This window comes from Cynara cardunculus, assembly GCF_001531365.2.
Source record: "Cynara cardunculus var. scolymus isolate 2C chromosome LG 4, CcrdV1, whole genome shotgun sequence".
Taxonomy (NCBI): domain Eukaryota; kingdom Viridiplantae; phylum Streptophyta; class Magnoliopsida; order Asterales; family Asteraceae; genus Cynara; species Cynara cardunculus.
In genome coordinates this window covers 8,928,685-8,953,501 of record NC_037531.1, presented here as the reverse complement: position 1 = coordinate 8,953,501, position 24,817 = coordinate 8,928,685, and the positions used below count along the sequence as shown (strand labels likewise).

The 24,817-nt window shown below is 35.8% G+C and overlaps 1 protein-coding gene across 4 annotated transcripts; it reads left to right on the top strand.

Annotated features, from left to right (window-relative positions):
* On the top strand, window positions 1-24,453 carry LOC112511511 (transportin-1). 4 transcript variants are annotated; one of them, XM_025117154.1, is made up of 30 exons: window positions 1-95; window positions 186-382; window positions 2,454-2,741; window positions 6,628-6,717; window positions 6,949-7,026; window positions 7,116-7,196; window positions 7,805-7,855; window positions 8,024-8,109; window positions 10,841-10,907; window positions 11,007-11,063; window positions 11,162-11,191; window positions 11,280-11,339; window positions 11,499-11,612; window positions 12,701-12,814; window positions 13,654-13,752; window positions 14,982-15,107; window positions 15,182-15,256; window positions 15,366-15,437; window positions 15,582-15,692; window positions 18,033-18,116; window positions 18,610-18,717; window positions 19,400-19,501; window positions 20,861-20,923; window positions 21,007-21,081; window positions 21,245-21,316; window positions 21,442-21,566; window positions 23,138-23,189; window positions 23,260-23,328; window positions 23,723-23,782; window positions 23,986-24,453. In XM_025117154.1, exons 2-30 carry the CDS (start codon window positions 188-190, stop codon window positions 24,067-24,069), a joined length of 2,688 nt encoding a protein of 895 aa, XP_024972922.1. In that variant the 5' UTR covers window positions 1-95; window positions 186-187; the 3' UTR covers window positions 24,070-24,453. The 4 variants fall into 4 exon arrangements, 3 of the variants coding, with proteins under 3 accessions (XP_024972922.1, XP_024972921.1, XP_024972923.1); XM_025117153.1 differs by having other exon boundaries at window positions 1-382; XM_025117155.1 differs by lacking the exons at window positions 1-95; window positions 186-382 and having other exon boundaries at window positions 2,517-2,599; window positions 2,685-2,741.
* The last annotated feature ends 364 nt before the right edge of the window (window positions 24,454-24,817 follow it).

The window sequence follows — 24,817 nt, the reverse complement described above, 5'->3', positions numbered from 1 at the left end:
CAACAAAAGGGCATAAACCGAAACCCCTGTTGTTGATTTGAACATAGCGCAGTCGTCATCGGCATCTCTGCGACGAGGAAACTTCTTACCTTTTGGTAACCAATTCAACACCTTCCCTCGCTCTCAACATCTTCACAATCTAGCATCAGTATCTGCTAATAAGTGAAAAACCCTTTGCTCATCAGCTATGGCGGCGGCGGTGGTGGTGGCGGCGGCGGCTACATGGCAACCTCAAGAAGGAGGGTTCAAGGAGATCTGTGGACTACTAGAGCAACAAATTTCTCCTTCTTCTGATAAATCTCAGATATGGCAGCAACTCCAGCACTATTCTCAGTTCCCCGATTTCAATAATTACCTCGCCTTTATCTTGGCCCATGCCGAGGTAATTCTGGTTTTTTAATGGTTTTTTTTTTGATATAAAAAGGGTCAGGGCTATGTTGAGGGGTTTGATTAGGTTCATTATTGCTAAGTTATATTACTTTGCTCCCAGTTCATCATAGAGAGCTCACACTATGTAAGGTCCCGTTGAAATAAGGTGGGGTTCTTGCTTGTTATGATCATCTGTAGCTGATGGTTTTTTTCATCAATATTTCCTGATTGATTGGCCTTAGGTGCATTGCAGTGCAGATTACAGTTCCCAACCAATATGTTTTTTAAGTAAATTAGTATACTATAGACCTCTAGCTGAATTCTTTAAGACACCATCTTAAACCTATTGAGCTGTGTTCGTTGAGGAAGAGGCAGGTAGACCTTTGAATGCACAATTGGATCAGGAGATTTGTATCAAAGAGGAGATTTGTAGGAGGGTGTTTACCAAGGTTGACATGGGAAAGCAGGGAAGAGAGCTTTGAGTGAGTGGAATAAACTAAATTTAGCAATACGATAGATGTCTAAGGATGGCATTCATGTTTGGGAACCCTAGATGGCTTGTCTCTGTATTTCCTATTGGCTTTTACAGTCTTATAGTTTCTTCATCCTTCCCATGCTGGCTTTGGATTAAGGGTTGTTGTTTTACGCTATAAATTAAAATAAAGTGATGTTGAGAAAAGCATTCATGGAAGCTGCACATATTTGAAATATTTTTCTCAGTGTTGATAGTGTTAGAAAAGCAGCACTGAAGTTTAGAAATTGGAAATTTGGAAGTGATTATTATTTTTTCTTTCAAAGGTACATCTAGATGCCAAATTTTTCTGAAACCCTGAATCTATCTGCCCACGTCTAAGGTTGTATTGCTCTCCATGGACAGTTTTGTTGATCATAGCTGTAAGAAACTAACTATGAGTCATTGATAGCTGTTGGCTAAGGGTCTATCAGTTGACATTTCCATTTTCACTTTCAGTTCTTGTGCTTATTTGAAATTACTAGGTGAGCCATAGAGCCATTGTAATACTTTATGCTGAAAAGGTCACAATGGCCGAAATTCAGAAACTAAAATCAACAATCAAACATATGGTGTAAATTAGTAGACACTATGCATTTGATTTTTCACTCTATAGATATAAATGATAATCTTATTATCGCTTTTCGGTTGCAATTTAAGTTTCCCGGTTTGATTAGTCTTAATTGGCAGTTCAACATTTGTTTTTGCATGATAGAAACTGTTAGTTACCTGGAGTTGGTCACACTTACTGACTACGTGCAGTTGTTGAAGGCAAGTTGTAATGGAATTTCTTTTAAGATTCTAGATAAACGGTTAAACTTAATTGCTCACTAAGGATTTATTAGTTCGAAACATAAACTAGATAGCTGTTTCTTTTATTTTGTATGCCTAGTACTTAGTAGAGAAGTCTAAGGTGTTTGTAGCTAATAACGAACTTGTGATAACAACTTTCCATTAACCAATAAACTATGTACAACCTGTATTTTACTTGTCCAATAGCAACTCATGTTTTAACAAGAAACTTCACTTCTTTGTCAACCTATTTTTTTTCCCTCTTTGGTGTAGTGACATACATAGTAGTACCCTTGTATCCAGTTATTGTTTTTGAAGGCTTTGGTGAAGTAAAGAATTAATTTTTGTGGAGGGTGGAATTTTGTGCTCCCTGTTATTGTGGAGGCACAAATGCTAATCTAGATATACTGTAAGAAATATAGTAGTAACTAAAGAATCAGTTTGCGAAACTTTTTTTAACCATCAAATAACCTCCTCGGGGTTCTTATACTTTCTTCGAATAGGAAATACAATGCTCATTGAACTGCATTTAAAACTAATATCCTTTCACGTGGATTTTGAGGCATTTAAGAAACAGTTGCTTGTTTTTGGCAAATGCAACAATTTATGCATTATAGAGAATACCTGATAATTTTCTTTAAATTTGTCATCTTTTTTCATATCATTTGATTGGTTTAATATTAATGGTGTTTATTGTCTTTGTTTATAAGAGTGGCTAGGTGAAGATGAAGTTCTTTGATATGCATGTTCTTTGGGTTGATATGACATGTACAATTTTCAGGGTAAGCCGGTGGAGGTTCGGCAAGCAGCTGGATTGCTTCTGAAAAATAATCTTAAAACCGCATTCAAATCCATGCCTCCAGCAAATCAGGAATACATAAAAGCTGAGTTGTTACCATGTTTAGGAGCAGCAGATAGACAGATCAGGTCTACTTCTGGAACTATCATTAGCGTTCTTGTTCAGCTTGGGGGTGTTTTAGGATGGCCTGAGTTGTTGCATTCCCTTGTCAAGTGCTTGGAAAGTAATGACCTAACTCATATGGAAGGTGCTATGGATGCTTTGTCTAAGGTATTTCTTGTTATGCCTGACTTCATTTGATCCTTCACATATACATAATACTTCCGTTCCTTGATATTTGTTATCTTAAGGAAGATGTTTCTTTCTTAAAGGTTTTCGACATTTTATCCTTGCTTCTTTTGTTTCATTATGTACCGTGTGTGTTTTCTCATGCTTGCATGCAAAAAGTGGAATTTATTATTGAAGCGTGATACGGTTGTAATGACTGTTATTATTGTAATCTGTTATATTAGTTAAGATGTTTTTTCCTTGAAGATTTTCTATATTTGATCCTTGTTTTTTTGATTAATTATGTACCTTGTGTGGTTTCTCATGCTTGCATGTGAAAAAGTGGAATGATTATCTTTTATTATTATGGAGTGATTTGATCACGACTTTGTTATGATTGCAATTTGAGAATAAAATGGTAAGGTGAAAAATAAAAAGCGGTTGTACAAAAGGAGATAGCATTATTAGGAACCATACAAATGGTTTCAAGTAAATAGAATTCAAGTCAATATTTTACCATGGGATAAGACTGTGGATGTATACAAATATAAACTAATAAATAAGTGATGGTTGTGATATCTTTGACAATCATGCATGCTCAAGTCAACTATAAGTATTTATCATGACCATGATCCACTTGCTACATATAAATATATCTAGGGTTTTTGAGAGGTTTAATATGATGTCAACAAATAAGTAATACTTGTGGATATGCATTGTTGTGTAAAAGAGGCTTTCCTGCCATACCCATAAAATGGTCACATCAAGTGATTTTTTGCTAGTGTTGGTGTGGTCATGCAAAGGAGGGTTCTTTTCTGTGTATCATAATACGATCTCACTAGGCTGTCTGAAAGGATCTATAACTTACATAGAAAACATGCTATTGCTTATTTGTACCATGTCACGTGACATGTGTATTGTTTGTTATTAAATCAAATTTGAACCAAAGCAACTCTTGTATGATGAGACTTCCACCACTGAACCTCGTGATTAGTGGCAAGATTAATAAACCCACTTACTTTTTCTTACTCCATTTTTGTGAATCCCTCTATGTTGTAGTATCCTTGATTTGAGTATAGAATCTTATGAAATTGAGGTGCCACAATACAAAGCGATCTTACTAATTAGGTTAGGGAGTAGACCTGAATTCACTCACTAAATATTAATGTTGGGCTTTGTCACTGTAAAATAAATCAACTTTCTCACAATGTAGTAAACATCTTAGGACCTGTAGAATTTTAATCTTTGCGGTAGACCTGACATTTTGAGCCATGAGCCAATTGGTTTGTTTACATGTAAGTTGCCACCCATACAAGAGATCAATAACTATTGCCGTTGACATATAAGTTTCTACTTATAGATTTGTACATCTCAATGCACATCAAGTTCTGCAAAGATCTATCACCACAGTTTGGTTTCAAGAAACATTTCTGGGTTAGCTATATTCTAGGTATCAAAATTCTAATCGTAGTGTATACTCCATACAAAGATAGAGCAATGCTTTTCCATGCCCATTTCTAGAGAAGATAAAGTGACTTGACACTTGTTTATACACCAAATATGCATACATGAACCATCCAAGAGTTTTTTTTTGAATTTTTAGGGCAACTTGTCAAAAAGCTTATTATAGAAAAACTCTACCTAACAATCTTGTATTGAGGATGCCCTACTATAAAGTAATCTGTTAAACTGCAAGAGTTGGTCATTTGATTTGTATTTCCACTTTGTGAAAACCTAGAGAAAGACATTCTTCATATCTTATTGATACGGATGATAAACTAGGTTCTTAATCTTGTCGCTATAGTGGTGTCATAGAGCTGGTATAGTGGTTCGCAGTTGTCGGGAGTAGCGGTGTGGAATTGCAATGTTGCTAATAGCTGTGCTATTTGCCAAATCTGACCACAATTTTTAGTTGCAATGGCGGTGCTAAATTGCCATACATTGTTGTGAGAAACATTATTGGTTATCCCACTTCCATTTTCAATGATCGAGCTGACAATACGGTGGACATAGTGTTATTGTCTACCTTTCTTGATTTCCCGATAGTGAAATTATATAATATGTTAAGTAATGTATACATATATAACTACTTTAGACCTTTATACCCGCTATATCAAACCACAGTCCTGACCATGATTTCAAATTTTGACCATTGTAACAACATAGATGATAAATGGGGGATCAATGCAAATGCAAAAGGGGGCACTTTTGTCCACTAAGGGGAATGTTACCATATGTCTAAGGATATCCCTTGGAACAAACTTGTCTACTCCAGTCATCAAGTTCATTGCAACTATCAAAACTACAATATCTAGTTCTTGTTTTGTTGATGTGCATCCACTTTCTCATGCATAACTTCTTATCACCTTACTCTATATTCATAGTTGCCAATTTGTGAATCATATTAAAAGCTATTATTGGTTTCATGATTTATGTCTAATCACGGGCTTGCTTCTACATTTTCAAAGAATATGTATGAATATAGAACACAGAAGGTAAGCATTATACGGATGTAGAGTTGCGATGTATTAACCAAGAGGAGTGGTCTTTTTATATTCATTCTTTACAACTTCACTAACATAGCCATTGATAGCTTATGAATCAATAGACGCTACATAAAATTCCACAAAATAACTACAAACATAATTAAGTTTAGAGTAAATTTCATGTTGATCCTTGTGGTTTACTCAAAATTTGGATGCCATCCTTATTTTAAAATAAGTACACTCGGTGTCCACGTGGTTCGTATTTCGTTACGAGCTGGGTCCCTCAACTTAACTCTATTGAATCCGTTAAATCAGGGTCATTTCGGCCATTTTACCCCATCTTTTCAAGTGTCCTACAACCAATATTGCGTCGCTATTGTGCTGCAATTAACAACATAGATCAAGAAGCTCCGTAGGGTTGTAATAAATTGGAGAGGAGGGGTAAAATCAGGGGAGATGCGTGGAATGTAGGGATTGGCATGAAATGCACGGGATGTGAATATGAAATATGATAATCGTTGACAAATTTATTTAAGAGCCCATTATAGGTTTTATTTATATATGTTTTGGGCCTCCTTGAGGTTATTTCACCTTTATAGTACTCAACTTCTTAGGGGATACTATCCCCGATAGGAGCTCTTTGCATATCTCTGTCATTTTCTTACTTATTTACCCTTTATCGCAAGTCAGTCATACATATATACACATACATACATACATATATATATATATACACACACACACATACATGTATAGAGGAAGGTTCAAATGAGAACGCTAACTATTTAAGAGAACAAGAAAAACGTCGTTAATGTACAAAATCACATGTGAATTTACATTAAATGGAAGCGGACGACTTTTGAGGCCACTTAAGTCGCAGCGCAAAGTCGCCCGGATCATGTATGCTTTGTTACATGAATCATATATGATTTTGTACATTAACGACCTTTTTCTTGTTTTCTCAAATAGTTAGCATTCTCGTTTAAACCTGCCCCTATATATATACATACATATAGAGGCATATTCTTTTGTTAACCAATGCATTGGTGTCAACTTTACAAACTCATCTGAGCCGTTTATTTTTTTGATCAATGGTTATGATTAAATGAAAGATTAAAAATTGATTAAAAAGGAAACATATTAAATGGAATTAAGTCAAGTGTAGTTTTGAAACAAATTATGTCGTATTTTTGGAAGATAATTATAACTCCATTTATCCCTAAAATAAGTGGATTTCATTTAGGTTTCATATTTGGTATGTCACTTTTGGAGATCTGTATTATATATGTGTGTGTGTTTAACATGCTGGTAGTAGTCATGTAGCCTGACTTATTCTTTTAGAGGATTCACATTTAAATCTAAAGGTTGATAGTCTTACACATCGAAATTACCATAAAATACAGATTTGTGAGGATATTCCTCAAGTGTTGGATGCGGAAAATCCTGGATCATCAGAAAGGCCCATTGATATATTTCTCCCAAGATTACTCCAGGTAACACTTTGTTCTTGTTATTATGATTATTCATCTTTTCTCTTCTTCCCCAACTAGTTTGTGACAAACAGCTTCTTGTACTTTCTCTTCGTTCTCTCATGTGTGCTTGCTTGCAGTTGATGAGGTCCAGTTTAGGTCTTTAATTTTTTTTTTAGTTACTCCATCTTGTATGTCTGAACATTTGTTCTTGATCACCATCTCATGGTCTTAAGTGATGTTTTCTCTGTACAGTTATTTCAGTCACCACATGCGTCTCTGAGAAAGCTTGCATTGGGTTCTGTAAATCAGTACATTATGTTGATGCCACCAGTGAGTATGATTTGAGCATTTTATCTTTCTACTAACTGTACTAGCCACTGTAGAAGATACTAAGCGATAGACACTTCAACTTTTTACAGGTTTTGTATATGTCTATGGATAATTACCTGCAAGGTTTGTTTGTTCTCGCCAATGATCCATCATCAGAAGTACGGAAATTGGTAAATATTTCCACCTCTTGTCCAAATGTGGCATCTGAATTTTGGAACTTTGTTCGGTTTTTTCTTCTCAGATCCTTTTACTTCGTTTGAACAATCTGTTAATGCTAGATCCACAAGTTCCTAACCTACTCCAAAAGTTTGTGTTTTTTGTTAATTACTCTGTCTGGTACACTTGATTCTTGTTGGCATTAGAGGGTGTTTTTGCCAGGATAATGTCTGAACTGTTACAAAGTATATATTTCTGGGTTCTCGATTGGAGTGAGCATGGAGGGATGCTGTTTACCTCTTGAGCTGCTTTTAACTTTTATTAAGAAGTGTTTTTATTATATTTTTTATTTTTAACTGTTATCTTGTCAATCATCAGTTGTCACATAGTTTGTCACTTTTCTCATTCTTTGATACTGAGATGGTGTGAACTAACAATTGCTTGTCTTTTTAGATATTGTACTATTTGTATTTTCAATGGAAATCTGTGTGATGATCTGCAGTTTTGTGGAACATTTAAACTTCTCTTTTATTCTTTTTTATGGTTTTGGATTGAATCGAAATTATATTCTTGCAAAGTGCTGCTTTTCATCATTAATAATAACTACTCGCATGGTGGATAGGTTTGTTCGGCTTTTGTTCAGCTAATTGAAGTTCGTCCTTCTTTCCTCGAGGTGGGATTTTGATTTCATTTTCTTTATTTCTCATTCATTATTTTCACATCTTTCTGCTTTCTTGTTCATCAGTGTTCCAACACACATTGGGTTTTTCATCATGTATAATTTCGTGATCACTTTTCTTTGCTTATCTCATACTATACCACTTGATTTTGTCCTTTGCAGCCACATTTGCGTAATGTAATTGAATACATGCTACAAGTGAACAAGGATCCTGATGAGGAAGTCTCTCTTGAAGCCTGCGAATTTTGGTAACCGTTGCCTGTAGCTCTATATCCGATTCTTGAGCAACTTGCTTGTAGCTGTTTGATAGTCTTTTCCTGATTCACATGTCTAATTTCTCTGAACAAATGGCGATCATCAATAAGGGTAGGTAGTTTTTCATTTTCTTCACATTGGCATGGTATTAAAAGCAACTGTTGCGGGGATGTCTGTACATGAGGAAAATGATGACTGCAGAACGTTCTTTGCATTATGGTGAAATTGTATATAAGCTAATGAGAGGGTCTCATTGAGCTTTCAACAGTATGATAATGGTTATCAGGTCAATGAAAGCCGGTACTGATTAAGCATTATTAGCCCGTTCTTAGTTTAGGCTTGTATAAGTAAGGACTGTGTTCACGTTTTCATGGAGATTAAAGGCTTTGTATGAATGTTTTGTAGGCTATAGACATCATCTTATGAATTACCTAACTCTTAGATAGTGTGAGCTTGTAGGTGGCTAAACCATGTTGCTAATGGAGTTATGCTTTATTACAACAGAGCATCTTGATTTTATTTGATATTACTGGAGCTATTCTGTAGGTAGAAGGGAATATTTGGGGGTAAAAAGTGACAGCGCCAATGCCATTATGTATTGTCATTTATGTGGTCAAGTTAAACTAATACTCTGTCGGAAGTTGAATTTATCCATTATTAGTTACATACTCATTAAACTGTAACATATGTCAGCAAGCCCACGGAAAGCTAAACAACGTAGATTACTTCTACGCTTGCTAGTGGATTTCAGTGTGGCACAAATGTTAGGCATTTATATCACTTCATGATCCCTGCCTAGCAATCCTTATATAGTTGCTACCCTTTTGCCAAGTTAACAAGGAACTCAATTATATTAGTGCTAGTCTGATGTATAGCCAATATCATTTTTCTTCTTGAATACACATTAAGCCGCCACATTTTATTTTTCGATTGTTTTTTTTGCTTTATTCTTTTTGTTTTCTTTAAAATGTTTTTTTTTTCTTTTATTTTCTTCCATTTCGTTTTTATCATTATTCTTTTTGTTGTGTATTATTTTTGCATATCATTTTTTTTGGATTTTATTCTGTTTAACCAATTTTTTTTCAGTTTCCTCTATAGAGTATGTATCAAATACAAATGACTTTTTATGTTTTATTATTTTTTGTCTATATTAATGATTGTTCTTGTAACAACTATTTCATTTTTATAGCAATGTATTGGTTGGCTTCAGTATATTCATATTATTATTAAATTACGTGTTGAAGGTATTCATTATTTATCTTTTAGCATTATCAAACAGTAATTTGGTTAATACAGTTTAGATGGTTAGGGTGGTAAATTTCTGTTATAGAACACTTGCCACATAGCAGCTTCCACTAAACACCAATTCCATAGTTTTAACAATTGTTCGGTTTGTTTTATGGGACACCTCCTAAGATGACTCGGTGGCTGCTAGAATCAATGATGGTGATCGTAATTGACTTCAGCAATTGTTAAAAACTGCTTCGAATTTTTTAACACAATAAACCTTCTTGGGTTACAATTTCCATTCTTTGTGAGTCTTGTTCTGCTAATTCATGCCTGCAACTTGATGAGGAATTTTTAGGATGAACATTTATCCATGTGGATAAAGTGTTGCTGAGCTAAAGTCGGAAAACTAGATAAAAAATTTAGGAATATGAAGTTGCTGATTTTGTCAATTAGCTTTAGGAGAATGACTCCTCATATCTGTTCTATGTAATGGTGGACTTGGTACGGTACCAAGTCTTTTACTCCAATACCGTGTACCAATCAATTATAATTGGTACGCAAAATCCTATACTGTGTACCAACTTAACTGGTACCGATTTATTTTGGTTGGTACATGTTGGTAATGGTTTTGTACCAATTTCAAGTTAAATATATGAAAACTTGTCATTTTCTTCAAATTTTGAGTGACAGTTTTGAGTTCCAGGTAACATGTAATGTTTAAGGGTTTTAATTGCAATGAACAAAATTTGCAAACATGCAATTGTTCAAACAAAAAAGTTAAAGGTACAATGTTCAGTATTCAATACATAAAAAATACAAAAACTAATAAATAATTAAATAAGTTGGTACCATGGTACTACCGTGGTACACGACTTCCAATACCATGTACCAACCTAGTTCGCATATTTGGTACGGTTCTACCAACTGACTGTATCAATTAAGTTGGTACCGGTTTAATTGGTACGTTGGTACATATGTTGGCTGGTTTGGTTTGGTACAGAATTGCCACCCCTAGTTCTATGTGTTTTAATAAACTTTTTCTTGTTAAATATATACCTGTTTACAGTTGCATTTTAAATTATCTTTGTAAATAAACATTTCGATCAGACTAACCTCTTTCTGAGGAATAAAAGAAAAGATTTGAAGAACCTGAAAAGTGGTACTTGAGTGTTTCTTTTGTTTATGTCTGACAACTTATCATATCTTTCTAGTTAAAATGCCAAGTGTTCTATCAAAATTTGGTTCGTAGTAAATTTCCATCATTAGGGCAGGATTAGAAAACATAGTCTGAAGCAATATTGTGAGGGTTTAAAATGGTAACCAAATTCTGATATTACCTATCTGTACGTACCAATACATCAGTATGATGAAGTGTTTGTTGAGAAAAGGGTGCTATTCATTTTTTGTTGAAAAAGGAACTTGATGCTGAGATCTTCGAATCTATTTTATTTTTATCTTTTCGATGCCACCATTCTTAAATCTTCAAATTGTCAGGTCTGCATATTGTGAAGCTCCATTGCCACCTGAGAACTTAAGAGCATTCTTGCCTCGTTTGATTCCAGTATGTTAGTCTTTTCTATTTTTTCGTTCTGCATTAGTTTACGTGGTATTTGGAAAAGCTTCTTCTTTGGGGTTTCATGTGTATATGGTTAATTGGTAGGTTTTGTTGTCAAACATGGCTTATGCTGAGGATGATGAGTCATTACTTGACGCAGAGGTCAACTCCTTTTCAAGTCTTGTAGTTCAACTGTTTTTTTTTGGTTTGGAATAGAGGACTATTTTTTGGTAGATTATAACTTAGATTCATAATTGCAGGAGGATGGCTCTCTTCCCGACCGAGACCAGGTTCTGATTTCTGTCTCCATTTATAACTCTTTAGGATCCTTATACATATGATCCTTGAACAATTCTCTTATTTATATTAGCTTCACAGGATTTGAAGCCACGTTTCCATTCATCACGTTTCCATGGATCAGAGGATGCTGAAGATGATGTATGTTTCTGACCCCTTTTTCACTAAGAGTTATATTTCTTTGACAAATAATCTCTATCAGCTGATGTGTTAGCTTGGAGAATAGTCCTTATCCTGGTAAGGGTTGTTATTAATGGCACTTTTCTGGTTCCTTTTCTTGGTTATACTTTGCAATTATAGGATGATGACATAGTAAATATATGGAACCTCCGGAAATGTAGTGCTGCTGCTTTGGATATAATCTCTAATGTGTTTGGAGATGAGATTCTTCCAACTTTAATGCCTTTTGTCCAGGTAATTGTTTTATTCGTTTTTGTAAGGTTTTGACTCTGAGGATATTCTCTACCAGTTACTAAACCTAGTTTGTTGTTACATTTTGTATACTGATGTGATTGCCAACTCTGGTCAGAGTTGAATTGTTCGAGTTGGATCTTGCGTGAAGGATGCAACTAGTTCATCCATATCTTCTTATTCCTCTTATGTTTTCTTGCTTATGTGTCCAAGACCAGTGGGTTTTTTTATCCCAAACTAGTTGGGGTAGGCTAAAGTTTGAACCTAAAAGAATTTATGGAGCAGTGAAACAGAATAGAAAACATGAAGTGGTGACTCCTGAGGGTTCAGCCTTCAGTACATGAATAGTGTCCTTCACTGTGTTCCTATCGAAGGGAAACTTCTGTATTATATTCTACATGCTGCAATTACACTTAATTACTTACCCATGTTATCTGACCTCGACCTCTTCTACAACCTCCTCTCCTAACCTCTGCATTTTTAGGTATGTGTTGGCAATGACTAAACCATCTAAAGTGATGCAACTGTTCCTACTCCAACCTCTTCCCATATATTTCTATTTATAATCCTATACCTTGTTGTATGCCCGTACGTCCACCTCAACATTCTAATTGCTGCAAAGTTCATCTTACACATGTTTTCCTTTCTTGGCCTAACATGTGTCTTTAAGATCTTGTCAGGTCTTACCATCAGCCAACAGAGCCCATGGAGTTTTCAGTAACACATGAATCACAGCTTGCTACCATCTCAAAGCTTTTAGCTCTTTTGCTATGATTAACTAATCTCTTAATTTCTTCATTGTTTGGTAACTGAGCCAATATCCCCAACTACATCCTGTCTGGAGATGCCATATATTTGCTTTGATCCCGAAGGAAAGAAGGAAAGAGAAAACAACTTCATCCTCTTTTTGACCTAAAAACGAAACTCAGCAATTTTTGGTTAACCATGGGGTTGATCAGTCTTGTGTTTATTCCTATAACTCAGGAATCTGAAAATGAAAATAGATGTACTGGATTGATCTTTAACTGAGCTATTTTGCAATTGGCTTACTTTTTGTCATGGAAATCATATAAAAGTTATGGTCTGTGCAGTCTAAATTATCCACATCAGATGATGCAAGTTGGAAAGAGAGGGAGGCTGCAGTTTTAGCTCTTGGTGCCATAGCCGAGGGTTGCATTAATGGTCTATATCCTCATCTTTCGGAGGTAAGCTCTATAGTTAAGATGTTGATAAGCTTGAGATTATAGAAACAATTGCATGATGTTGAATACCTAGGCAAACCCATACTGGTATTATTTGTAATAAAGTTTTGGATGCTTCTCAAGGACCTATTAAAGCTACAACTGAAATGTGTAGTGCAATATAAAAATGTGTCTTTCAAAAATGCTTTATCGCAACCTTAGGTTTGCATGTAATAAGAGTTGACTGTTTTTCTTGACACATTGAGCAATCAAATTTTCTTACTTCATATTTGTAACTCTCTTCCACAAAAGTGCAACGATACTATTGCCACAACTTAGGTGCTTCTCTATCCATTTATATATATATATATATATATATATATATATAGGGAAGGTTCAAACTAGAACGATACCATTTCACTAGAACGCGAGAATACCTGAAACAGGCAACCATCTCATGTGATAAACTAGTGATACACACATGATGGACATGGGCGCAAGTCGCCCACACACTATTTCATCCCCATACACTATCACATGTGATGGCTGCCTGCTTCATGTGTTCCCATGAAATGGTACTATTCTAGTTTGAACCTCCATCTATGTATATATAGTCCAAGATTTAATTTAATATTTTAAAGATGTTTGAAAATTGATTTGTTTGAGTGGACCAAATAGTTTCTTAATGCATGCTTGAAAGAAATGTTGCACTTTTGTGGGATTGGAGTTTTTGCTGGGAAAAAATGGAAAAAAACCCCAATATTCTTTGCTTAAGTAGAAATGTTTCTTTTTGTCTTATTTTTGTAATATCTGAGTGCTCTTGAAGTTGAAAGATTGACAATACTTGAAATTTCTTCTTGCAGATTGTAGCCTTCCTCATCCCCCTTTTGGATGATAAGTTTCCTTTGATACGAAGTATTTCGTGTTGGACACTTTCGCGTTTTAGCAAATTTATTGTCCAGGTATAATGATGATTCATTCTTACACACTTAGAGTATCACTTGCTTTTGTGAAAGCACATTATTTTCGAAGTTCTCTGAATGTGGAATATCAAATTTGTAATGCGAGTTATTTTATTTTCAATTTGTCATATGGAGTTTTAGAGACAGTACTCTGGACACATTAGTTGTAGGAAGCATCTGCTGAATCCAGGTGAACAAGGTGAAGCTTAATCATGGAAGCAACTAATCTGCTATTTAAATCTTCTTCCTCTTATACAAGATTATAAGGTCCTTCCCTTGTATACAAGTCTCTGCTAATTTTTCTCTATGTTCTGACTGACACCCCCTTACTGGTAGCAGTGCTACAGCAGTCAGGTTGCCAAAAGTTGAAACAAAGGGATGAAGGCAGGTCAGCCTGCCCAAACATAAACCAGAATAAATAGCGTCTACTTCAACTAGTCTGGACATGTTTTTTAGTGCCGTTTTTAGAAGGTATACATAGACGATTGCCGTGTCTTGTGGCTTAGGAAGATTTTACGAGGTTTATGGTTGGAGGATCTGATTATGTAACCTTAAGCACCCAAATTCCATTCATTGTTATTTTAGGTGCTTGAGAAATTTAGTATTGTCTTCGGTACGTGTGACTATTTTGATTTGCTTCAGACACAGTAGATATTTTTTAGTCATTTATAACTAGTGGATCGAGTTAAGAGGGTATCAAATGAGTATTTTCTACCATTCTACAAGAATTTTTAATGGACTTGGAAAGTGTCAAAAGTATCTTTCTGGGCACTGAGGTGGCACATAAGTACATCATTCTATGAGGGCGGATGCATTTCCATGATATTTTTGCTGAGGTAGGATTGAGAGCCCTCTTGTATAATTCCCAATATAGAAGCGAACAGTTGGAAATGTGATCCATATCACAGAAAAGGCTTGATTTTGTTTTTTTTTGGTGAAAGCAGGAAGATACTGTCTTTCTAGTACTGCAGTGTGGAATCTGTATATTGTGCTATGTTGTGTTCGAATTCTGAATTCATACAAGATTGGTGTGTAGTTCAGGACTTTGGTGATTTTTCATGTGGCTTAATGCATATGTTAAGGTTGTTCACATATGTACTATATTGTTCTGCTGTCTGGAAATGATACAGTATATTTATCAGCCCTTCCACTTACATGTTGTATATGCTGTTTATTATGATTTGCCACTTTGGTTACGTGAGAATCGGTTATTTGGTTTTCCATTTCAGGGCATTGCTCATCGGGAGGGACATGAGCAGTTTGAAAAAGTTCTCACAGGTCTTTTGAGAAGAATTTTAGATAATAACAAGCGGGTTCAGGAGGCTGCTTGCTCAGCTTTTGCAACTCTTGAAGAGGTTGTTAAGGATGCAGTGAGTCATAAATTAGTTTGTCCGAAAATGACATGTATAACTAAATGCATTTAGTACAGGAAGCCGCTGAAGAGTTGGAACCACGCTTGGAGATCATTTTACAGCACCTAATGTGCGCATTCGGGAAATACCAGGTTAAAATCTGCTGTTGGCTTGTGTTGATCGTGCATATGGAATACACTTTTCTAGTCTTCTCATCTCCCTCTAACTCTTATTTGATGTTTCTTGCTTGATGTTATGTAGAGGCGGAATCTCAGAATTGTTTATGATGCTATTGGTACTTTGGCAGATGCAGTTGGAGGGGAATTGAATCAGGTAATAATCACTGTAGTAGTGTCTTGTTTATTTGTGATCTTTTACAGTCTTGCCTGTAGTATATATTTTCTTTTACTTCATTGCTTCATAAATTTAAAGCTTTAAAGTATTCCGTTTATGTGATAAAATCATCGTGATTTGCAGCCTAAACATCTTGAAATTTTGATGCCACCGTTGATTGCAAAGTGGCAGCAGCTTTCAAATACAGACAAAGACCTTTTCCCACTTTTGGAGTGCTTTACATCCATAGCACAGGTATTATTCCTGTTTCCTGTCAATTCTCCTCACCAGCTATGGTATCTACCTTGGGATGTCAACTATATGGATATGGGGCAGAGGGCCACTCCCTCGTGTTTGTTCCAGCCCTACTTCTCTGCTACTGCACATCTGCCCCACCCTTGACTACCTCAACCCATATCTGTCCCAACTCTGGCTTGTTTTAATAAATTTTTAGCACTTCTCTTTACATTTGAAATACAATTTGTATAGAGTGTCAATTGAAAAATACTAATCAAACTGGAAAAACAAAATGAATAAAACAACAAAAATATTTTAAGTTTATACGCAAAACAAATTATGTATGTATGCGTATGTTGAAAACCTAAACAATACTAGTTGAGACTAAACCTAAATCTTATATTAGGTTTTCAACATCAAAATACAAAATATAAATGCAAATGCGGAAGGACACAAACACACACATACATATGTATACATATATTATCCATATATAATCTTTTATACGGCAATATGTGTAAGAAGTGGTTCTTCCCTATACCTCACATCCATCTTGAATCTGAATTAGGTTCTAAAGTTTATTCCCATATCTGCCAGGCTGTCCCCACCCCCACTTTCATCCCATATCCACCCCCTGTGTGGTGGGATGCAGCAGGACCCTGCAAAATCCTGCCCCGTTGCTATCACTTCATCTACCAATTTCATACACATGTACTACTTTGAGTATGATCTGGGTTGAGCTGTGGCAACTGGTTAATGATGATGAGTAAAATACCTAACATGTCGGTTTGCAATTTAGATAAGTCTTCCTGAATGCATTGAGTAGGAGCCTCAAGTATTTTGTTCTGCTAGAGAGTTGCGGACATGTAAATAAGCAAACATTAGCAAGGAGATTTGAAGACAACGGGTTTGAATTCTGAGACCCATTTAATGTGTACGAAGAATTGGGAGCTAGGGAGATCAAGAATCAGTTACCACTTTAACCCCACCCACCCCAGAAACAAAATTCTTCCGTAACTAGTAAGTTTGACCAGGTTCTCATGCAAATTGTTAACCGTTTTCACATGGTTGCAGATACCATTCAAGTTCTCCTCAGTTCCTGTTTGCATCTTCAGTCAATACAAATTTAAATGTAGAGTAGGGGTGGGAAAAGGAATTGGAGGGACAAATAGTTGGTCGTAAGAGTACCTTACAACTGAAAGGTGCTCATCTGTTCTAGCTGGAAACCAAGAAAAAACGAAAGTTTGAGTTGGTACTTTTAGTAGCACTTCTCTACTTCTGTTTCAGAATACAGTAAACTAGAGCCAACGTAACTTGTGTTGTTCATGACCATGTACATGGAATAGCATACCCAGACTTCTTCAAGTGGTTTGAGTTGGATAAGTTTCTTATCGACTTCCCTATTTCAGAAACATCTATATCTTCTGTTACATCTATAATCCATGACTGCCATTGAATTCCCTATGTATCATGTATCCTCGGTCGAAGGAGGCAAGGAAGAGGGATAGGACAAGGAGGATGTGGGATGAGCAATTGAGGTTAGAGATGGCGATTTACTGGCTTTAGACATTCCAAGGACATGATATCTTATAGGAGCGTTAGGAGACACGACTAGGGTGGGGAACTAAGGGTGTGGATTTGTGGCTAGAGTAGACGGTAGGTAGGGAGCCGGAGAGGTAGAGGGTAGGAGATAGGGTTAGTAAGTTGGGGTGTCTGGTTTCCCACACAGAAAACTGCTGCTACTAACAAGCAACCATGCATGCGGAGGAACTTGCCGTTGAAGTCTGTAACTGAAGGATGTCTATGCTGATTCGTGTATCTGGTCAATTTACCTTGTTAGTTAATAATTAACTTTCTAATGGCGATCTTACTTATTGTTAAGCCTCCTTTTACATTGAAACAACATATTTTGAGGATTCTTTGGCCCCGGTCACTATATGACTAAATTGGTTCTAGTTGCTCTTCGGGACGAAGTGGAAAACGGGAGGGGATTCTCAATCTTGTTAGAAGAAAGACAGTGTTCTGAAAATGGTTGAGCATCGGTAGGTTGTCAAGTGACATGGTGTCTAATCACATAAGTGGGGATTAAGCAGGCACTTAAGCTGAACCATAAGCTGTTCATTTCAGTATATAAAAATGATTATCGGAGAGAGTGGTATTTTTGTTGCAGTATTACGTTGGTTTTGTACTAATATTTTTGGTCTCTTTCTTCTGCATTTGAATATTGTTTTAGTTTTTTCTGTGATTCAAGTACATTCATGTACATTTGAGTACATGCTTTCATCTATTTTTATCAAGTAGGATGGGCAACTGCCAGGTCATGATTGCTAGGTAATAACAGGTTTCATTTTCTTACAGGCATTGGGTAGTGGATTCTCACAATTTTCTCAACCTGTTTTCCAGAGATGCCTAGACATTATCCAGAGCCAACAGCTTGCCAAGGTTGTGGATATAAGAATTTCTCTCTTTTATGAATCATTCATGTCATATACAGTTGATAGTTTATATATTTGTATGTCCTTTGGGGTATTATGATATTTCCTGAAAGTACACATGACATAGCATTCATTCGCAATGTATTCATTGATACATCTTTCACATGTGGCCTTTAGTTGTATTTTTTTACCTGAAAGGGGCACATTGTTTTGATAAGATGGGTCATATAACTAACTAGCTTGCCATTGCTGTGACAGTAAACGCTATTATTCATTTTACCACTGATTGTTTCATCTGTTTGATTTTCCACCTTACATTTTTGTGAAACATTGTAACATCTCAAATTGAAAGTCATTACCATGGTTGAATTGGTACTTATATTATACTAGTGAATTTTATACGGCTCATTTTATTGTTAGGTTAGATTTTAGCCTTGCATACGTTGTCTGTGAACTTTCACTTGATAAGCAGCTTCTCTGAGTTTGATGTACTCTTGCAGGTTGATCCAGTTTCAGCTGGGGCTCAGTTTGACAAAGAATTTGTTGTTTGTTCATTGGATCTTCTCTCCGGACTTGCTGAAGGTCTTGGTAGTGGGATAGAGAGTCTGGTATTCACTTTTTGTTGACTTGTTGCAATAATGAGTAATTTATTGCATTGTGTATGGCATATATGATGGTAGCTTGTTTGCTGTTTGCTTTAGTGCTTGAAACACCATTTGCTTCTATTTTTCAAATAAATGTCTAAAATTCTTATGTTGAGATATGTATTCAGATGTTGGCTTGTTTATAGCTATTCCACATATCTGGTCATGTAGCACTTTGTGCGAGTGATATGTTGCACTATACTAGTTCTAGGCTGGTTGTGGTGGCTAGAAAAGGATTATAGTTTCACGTGGTTAGTACATGTTTCTGAACATAAAATGCACTCCATGGTTATAAGCTAAAGTTCTAGATATGTTTTTGAAAAATATGGTTATTGATTTTTACAATCTGATGTAGTATGCTATGTAGCTTCGTAGTTCTTTTTAAGGCTTGTATTATATTTCAATTCTTTTTGCAAGATGGATAGGACAATAAAACCTTCATCTGGGTTCATTTGTATCCTTAAATGGTTGGAACATTTCACCACCCACTAATTAGAACTGTTTGTTTCTGAGGATGCACGTTCTGCTTTGTTTCCATAATTTTTTTAATACAATTCTGAAATTACTAAATGTTGTTTGTAAAAAATACTTGCAGGATTGAATTTTATCATTTGAAATGATAAGCATTGCCATGTTTCTTCCACAGGTTTCACAAAGTAATTTAAGGGATCTCCTTCTGCAATGTTGCATGGATGATGGCACTGATATCCGTCAAAGTGCATTTGCATTGCTTGGAGACCTTGCAAGGGTATGTTGGGAATATATAAGCTGTTCTTATTAAAGCCTAGTTGCAAACTATAATTTATATTTACCTTTGTTTCATATGTAAGGCAATTAATTCATTGTGATATGTATTTACCTTTAGATTTTTATTTGGGATTCTCTTTGTTTGACCCATAGTCTCTATCTGTTACTTATTTTTGTAATAGTTACTGAAATAAGCATGCTTTTCATGTTACCAGTGCCTGACCCCACATATAGACCCTGGCGCAAAAACATTAATTTTAGCCCCTTGCTTTGTGTCTCTTGTCAATCGAAGGGGTCGGTGCCATTTCTCTACAACAGTAGGCGGTTTCCCTCTCCTTGGATAGTCATCTGATTCATGGCAGACAAGTGGTGTACCTTGTTACCTGCAGTACTCCAGGCCTTGACTTTCACCCTTCACCTGGTCGTCTGTGCCACCTAGACCTGTCGCTTCACCCTTGTGGCTTGAAGTTATTCGCATTGCTTGAATGAATCGTTTACAACTGTTGGTGAGAATAGTGGCATGTCTGTCTCCTGTAGAACTCACATGGTTCCCATTTAATGTTACGAAGCTCCATTGGCAAAGAGAACAGCATGGCAATGACAGCCTACAGCAGCTTTCATGATTGTGCTTTTCTCGGTGGAGTGTTGCCGTTGTGATTCGACTTAACAGAATTTGTGCATCTGTCACCACTCTTTTTGACTAGGAGCAAAGAGCGGAGGATTGATTTTATTTGTAGGTTTTGATTTACTTTTTCTAATATTTTTGTCTGGATGGTTTGAGGAGCATTGTGCCTCAAGTTGGTTTCATGGGCGTGATAAAAATTTGTGGAGATTGTGGGAGAAGATTTATTTTAGGTTTTGGTAGACAATTTGTTGGAGCAGGACTACTTGCAACTGTTCTGGTATTCAACTCGATTTTAGATGCAAGTCGTGCAGGATAAAACCGGAAATTTGCAGTTTCTAGATCTGCGACTGATGTCGCCAGATTATAGATCTCATATTTGTGAAGTTGTTCATGTTCAATATACGTTCTCTAACTTGGGTAATTTTAGTATATTACAATGGTCATAAATTTTTGCTATTCGTTTTTGGTCTTGATTAGGGTTTATGTTTGTCCTTCCCTTTGGCATGCTTTGTACAACATTAATCATTGTCTCAGCTAATATCATAAGAATGATTTTTGAGAACCTTAAGTTTGAATCTTAATGGTCTGTTACTTGGAAGTTTTTAAAAGTTGCACTTGTTGAGATCAAGAGGACGCAATCACTCGTGCCCAGTGGAGTGACTGCTGGCTTGTCCTGAAATCTATTAGTTATATCACATTGCCAAGTAATCTACTTGTTGGTGTTTTTTGGATCAGGTTTGTCCAATTCATTTGCGCCCTCGCTTACCTGAATTTCTTGATATCGCTGCTAAGCAACTGGTATGATGACCTTTAAGCTCCTTTTTTCTGTGTATTTGTTTCTTAGCATTCTTATAATTGATACTGTTGTACACGTCTTGCAGAATACACCCAAGCTGAAGGAAACCATCTCTGTGGCAAATAATGCATGCTGGGCTATTGGGGAATTAGCAATTAAGGTACTTTCTCTTTAGTATGATACATTTGTGAAGCTTCATGTGCAGCCATTGAAGTTGCCTAATTTGTATATCTAGGAAAATATGCTTCTTAAGTTTTCACTTTTATTTGAGTTTTTTTTATAAATGAATGCCTCTATTCACATTTGTATTTCAAATGCTTCAGGTTAATCAAGAAATTTCTCCGGTGGTGATGACAGTAATTTCATGTTTAGTTCCAATCCTTCAACATGCAGAGGTGAATTGTGTGCTTTCTGGACCATGCGTTTAGTTTGTTTTTATTTTCAAGTTCTTTCTCATTTTTGTTCTATACATTTCTGTTTATTTACTCAATTGTACCATCTTTTTCTTGATTCTGAGCAGGGGCTTAATAAGTCACTCATTGAAAATAGTGCCATCACCTTGGGTAGACTTGCCTCGGTCTGTCCTGAGCTTGTATCACCCCACATGGAGCATTTCATGCAATCATGGTGTATTGCTTTAGCTATGTAAGTGGTTGTGTTCTTCATTGCATACAGTGAACTGTCCATCTATTTGTTGTTTTAAACCAACGGTAAAATAAAACGACGCAAGCCTATGAGGATGAAGATACATCTTCAATTTAAACTAAACAAAAGAAATCAGGAGGAATACTATCTGAGGGTTGGGTTCCTGTGAGAATGGAAGTTATGGTGATAAGGGCAAAAAGGGATCTCCACCCTTGGATCAATCCTAATTGAAGATCAACACTAATGCGGTGCACTGAGATGCACCAAATCAATTCCCGTGATAAGTTCAATTCATGGGGTGGGGGTGAGATTAAAAGTGATCAAGGATTCAGATCCCTTCTTACGCTTCTCGCTTTAACTCTTATTCTCACACGATTCTTTGTTTGCTATCCGATACCAATTATGTTGATAAAGTATATATTACACTAGATGAGCTTGGTTGGAGCTTATTCATGGAAATAGTGTTTAAATAAATCGTTGAATGGAGCTAGGTGGTAAAGTGCCTATTGCTTAATCACCTAAGCATGGATTATTTTGACATTTAAGCAGAACCATAAGCGATAAACCTTGATATATGGAAAGTAGTTATTTTAAATACATAAAAAGTATATGAATTAGAATTTCGATGGTGTATCATTTTGTACAATTACTTTTCTAGTCAAAGGATCTGAAAGGTTTACTCTGGGTTGAGAAAAATCAATTGATGAACACTAGTTTAGAAATTTCAAATATTCTTAGTATAGTTCAGAAATTTCAAATATTCTTAGTATTTTGGAACACTTAAAATCATGAGATATATATTGTCTTGAACAAAAGGCTCTTTTGATAGCTCGAAGTAAAACTCATCAAGCAGGAAGTCATTTTCATCTCTGTGATGATCGTTACTCTCATTCAGAAAGTCGATGCCACCCACTGGTTACCATCTTTAGTGGGTTGAACTCTTTTTCCTAGTTCATATGTTTTCGGGATCGTTCAAAATCAATAGTACTTACGTTGTATTCAACATATGTCACATCACTTATGCATATATAGGAAAAATATTGAAATCTATATTTCTATAAAACAACAACCAATCCTAATGCTGGCTGTTGGGAGGAGTGCTCCCAACCATCGATCGTAGGCTTTTGTTGTAAAGTTTAAGATACTTTCTTCTTGATTCTTATTATTGAGCTTCTCTAACTTCTTTGCTAATGATACTGCAGTCCAATTTTTAACCTATTATAGGATCTATCACTTCTATAAACTGTGTCAGTGTCTGTCATGTTCACTTTGATAGGATCCCGATCCATTGCCCATGTATTGGAGTGACAACTGTCTGTTGCTCACTGGTATAAATGCACTTGCTATACTGGGACAATGTGAGGTGTTCGGTCTTTTGCTATTGTACGACTCTAGTCCTTGGTTGTGCTTTGTGAGTTGAGAAACAATGAACTCAAATAACAACACCTTGACAGTTGAGCAAGTATTACTCCAAAGTGACTTGAGAAAATTAAATATATGGAATACTTGGTACCATTCTTGAAGTTTATCATCTGTTGGCTTAAAACAATATAATTGCTTTATGTCAACAGGATACGGGATGATATTGAAAAAGAGGATGCTTTTCGGGGTCTCTGTGCAATGGTATGGACCTGCTATTGTCGAGTTTTTTTGCTTGGCTTTTCAAGCAGAAACTTATGTCCGGTCTTTGCAGGTTAAGGCGAATCCATCTGGGGCTTTGAGTTCACTTGTTTTCTTATGTAGAGCTATTGCTAGCTGGCATGTAAGTTTCTTTTTTTTTCCCTTTCTTATTACAACCATAGCTTTATGGCAAAATAGACAAACACGTCATTGTACTTTTTCTTATATCATTTAGATGTTTATGTTCTCACAATCGAAGTGAATTGTGAGTTGAGACAAGAGGACGTGAAAGAACAATCTGATGGAGGAAATTAAACCGTTGGAACTATTATGAATGATTTATGTTAGTATTAGTATATGTATTTATATACCTTTTTGCTCTAGTATGTAATTGAGGAGAGTGTGATAGCTTGGTGATGTGTTCTATCTATTTTGCTTAGCTTAATAAAATAGTTATTTTGATAGAAAGAAATAGATATTTGTGTATATATATATATATATATATATTGACCTATGCTTCTGTCTTCTTTTTACAGGAAATAAGAAGCGAGGAGCTACACAATGAAGTTTCGCAAGTGCTCCTTGGTTATAAGCAGGTATATGCTGTGCTTCTTTTGTGTTGAATGTAGCATTATTTTGTTTCCATGGTTGATAAAGCTTCATGTTATATGGTCAAAATCACTTTTTACAAGCCCTGTCTTGTAGTTATTTGAGTAGAGGTCATCCCACCTTCGTTTGGATATAATGGGTTCGTTTGTTTTGGTTGGTTTATTATAATACGGTTTTTGACTGTTGACAGATGCTGAAGAATGGAGCGTGGGAGCAATGTATGTCGGCTTTGGAGCCACCTGTAAAGGAGAGGCTGTCCAAGTATAAAGTATAGTTTGTGGTACATTTTTCATGCATTCTTTCGGTCATCGGCTCTATCGTGTTGTGCATTACATCTTCATCTTTGAATGGAGGAAACCCGAATTTTTGGTTTTCACCATGGCATGGAATACTACAGCATTAGGTTGGTTGGTTACATGGATTTGGTGTACAGAACAGGGGTGTGGTTTTACGAGTGTTCTGCCCTGGCATTGCATTTCGGATTTCTTTTTCGATCATTGATTTCTGCTACATTTTAGTATTTGTGTTGGTCAATTTTCTATTGATGCTCTGGTGGATTGGTTTCTGGGTTAGTTTTCAGAACTTGTATTTTGAATGTAATTTATTGAATCAGTTCTTAATTTTGAACATCTATATCAGGTGATGCTGATTTTTTTTAGATGGTTTGGTTTTAAAATGCACTTTTTACTTGGCTTGTGTTTGTTAGTTTGATACATTAGTCATGTTTGGTAGAAACGAATGACGATGGGACATGAAAAATTACTCGATTCCGTCACAAAATAGTTTTTGAAACTTACTAGAAAACTATTTGAAGTTATTCCTCCATTATAAATAGAGGTTTCAGGATTTCATTTGGGAGGAGAATAACAATGTAGAAAGCTTAAGTTATTCCTCTTTCTATCTTATTTTTTAGATAGTTGTAGTTTTAGTTTATTTTTAAGTAATTTCCAGCACTTTTCGCCATTGTGGCTATAAGTGGCAACAATTTGTAGTTTATTTCTCAATGCGAGTAATCTTTAAGT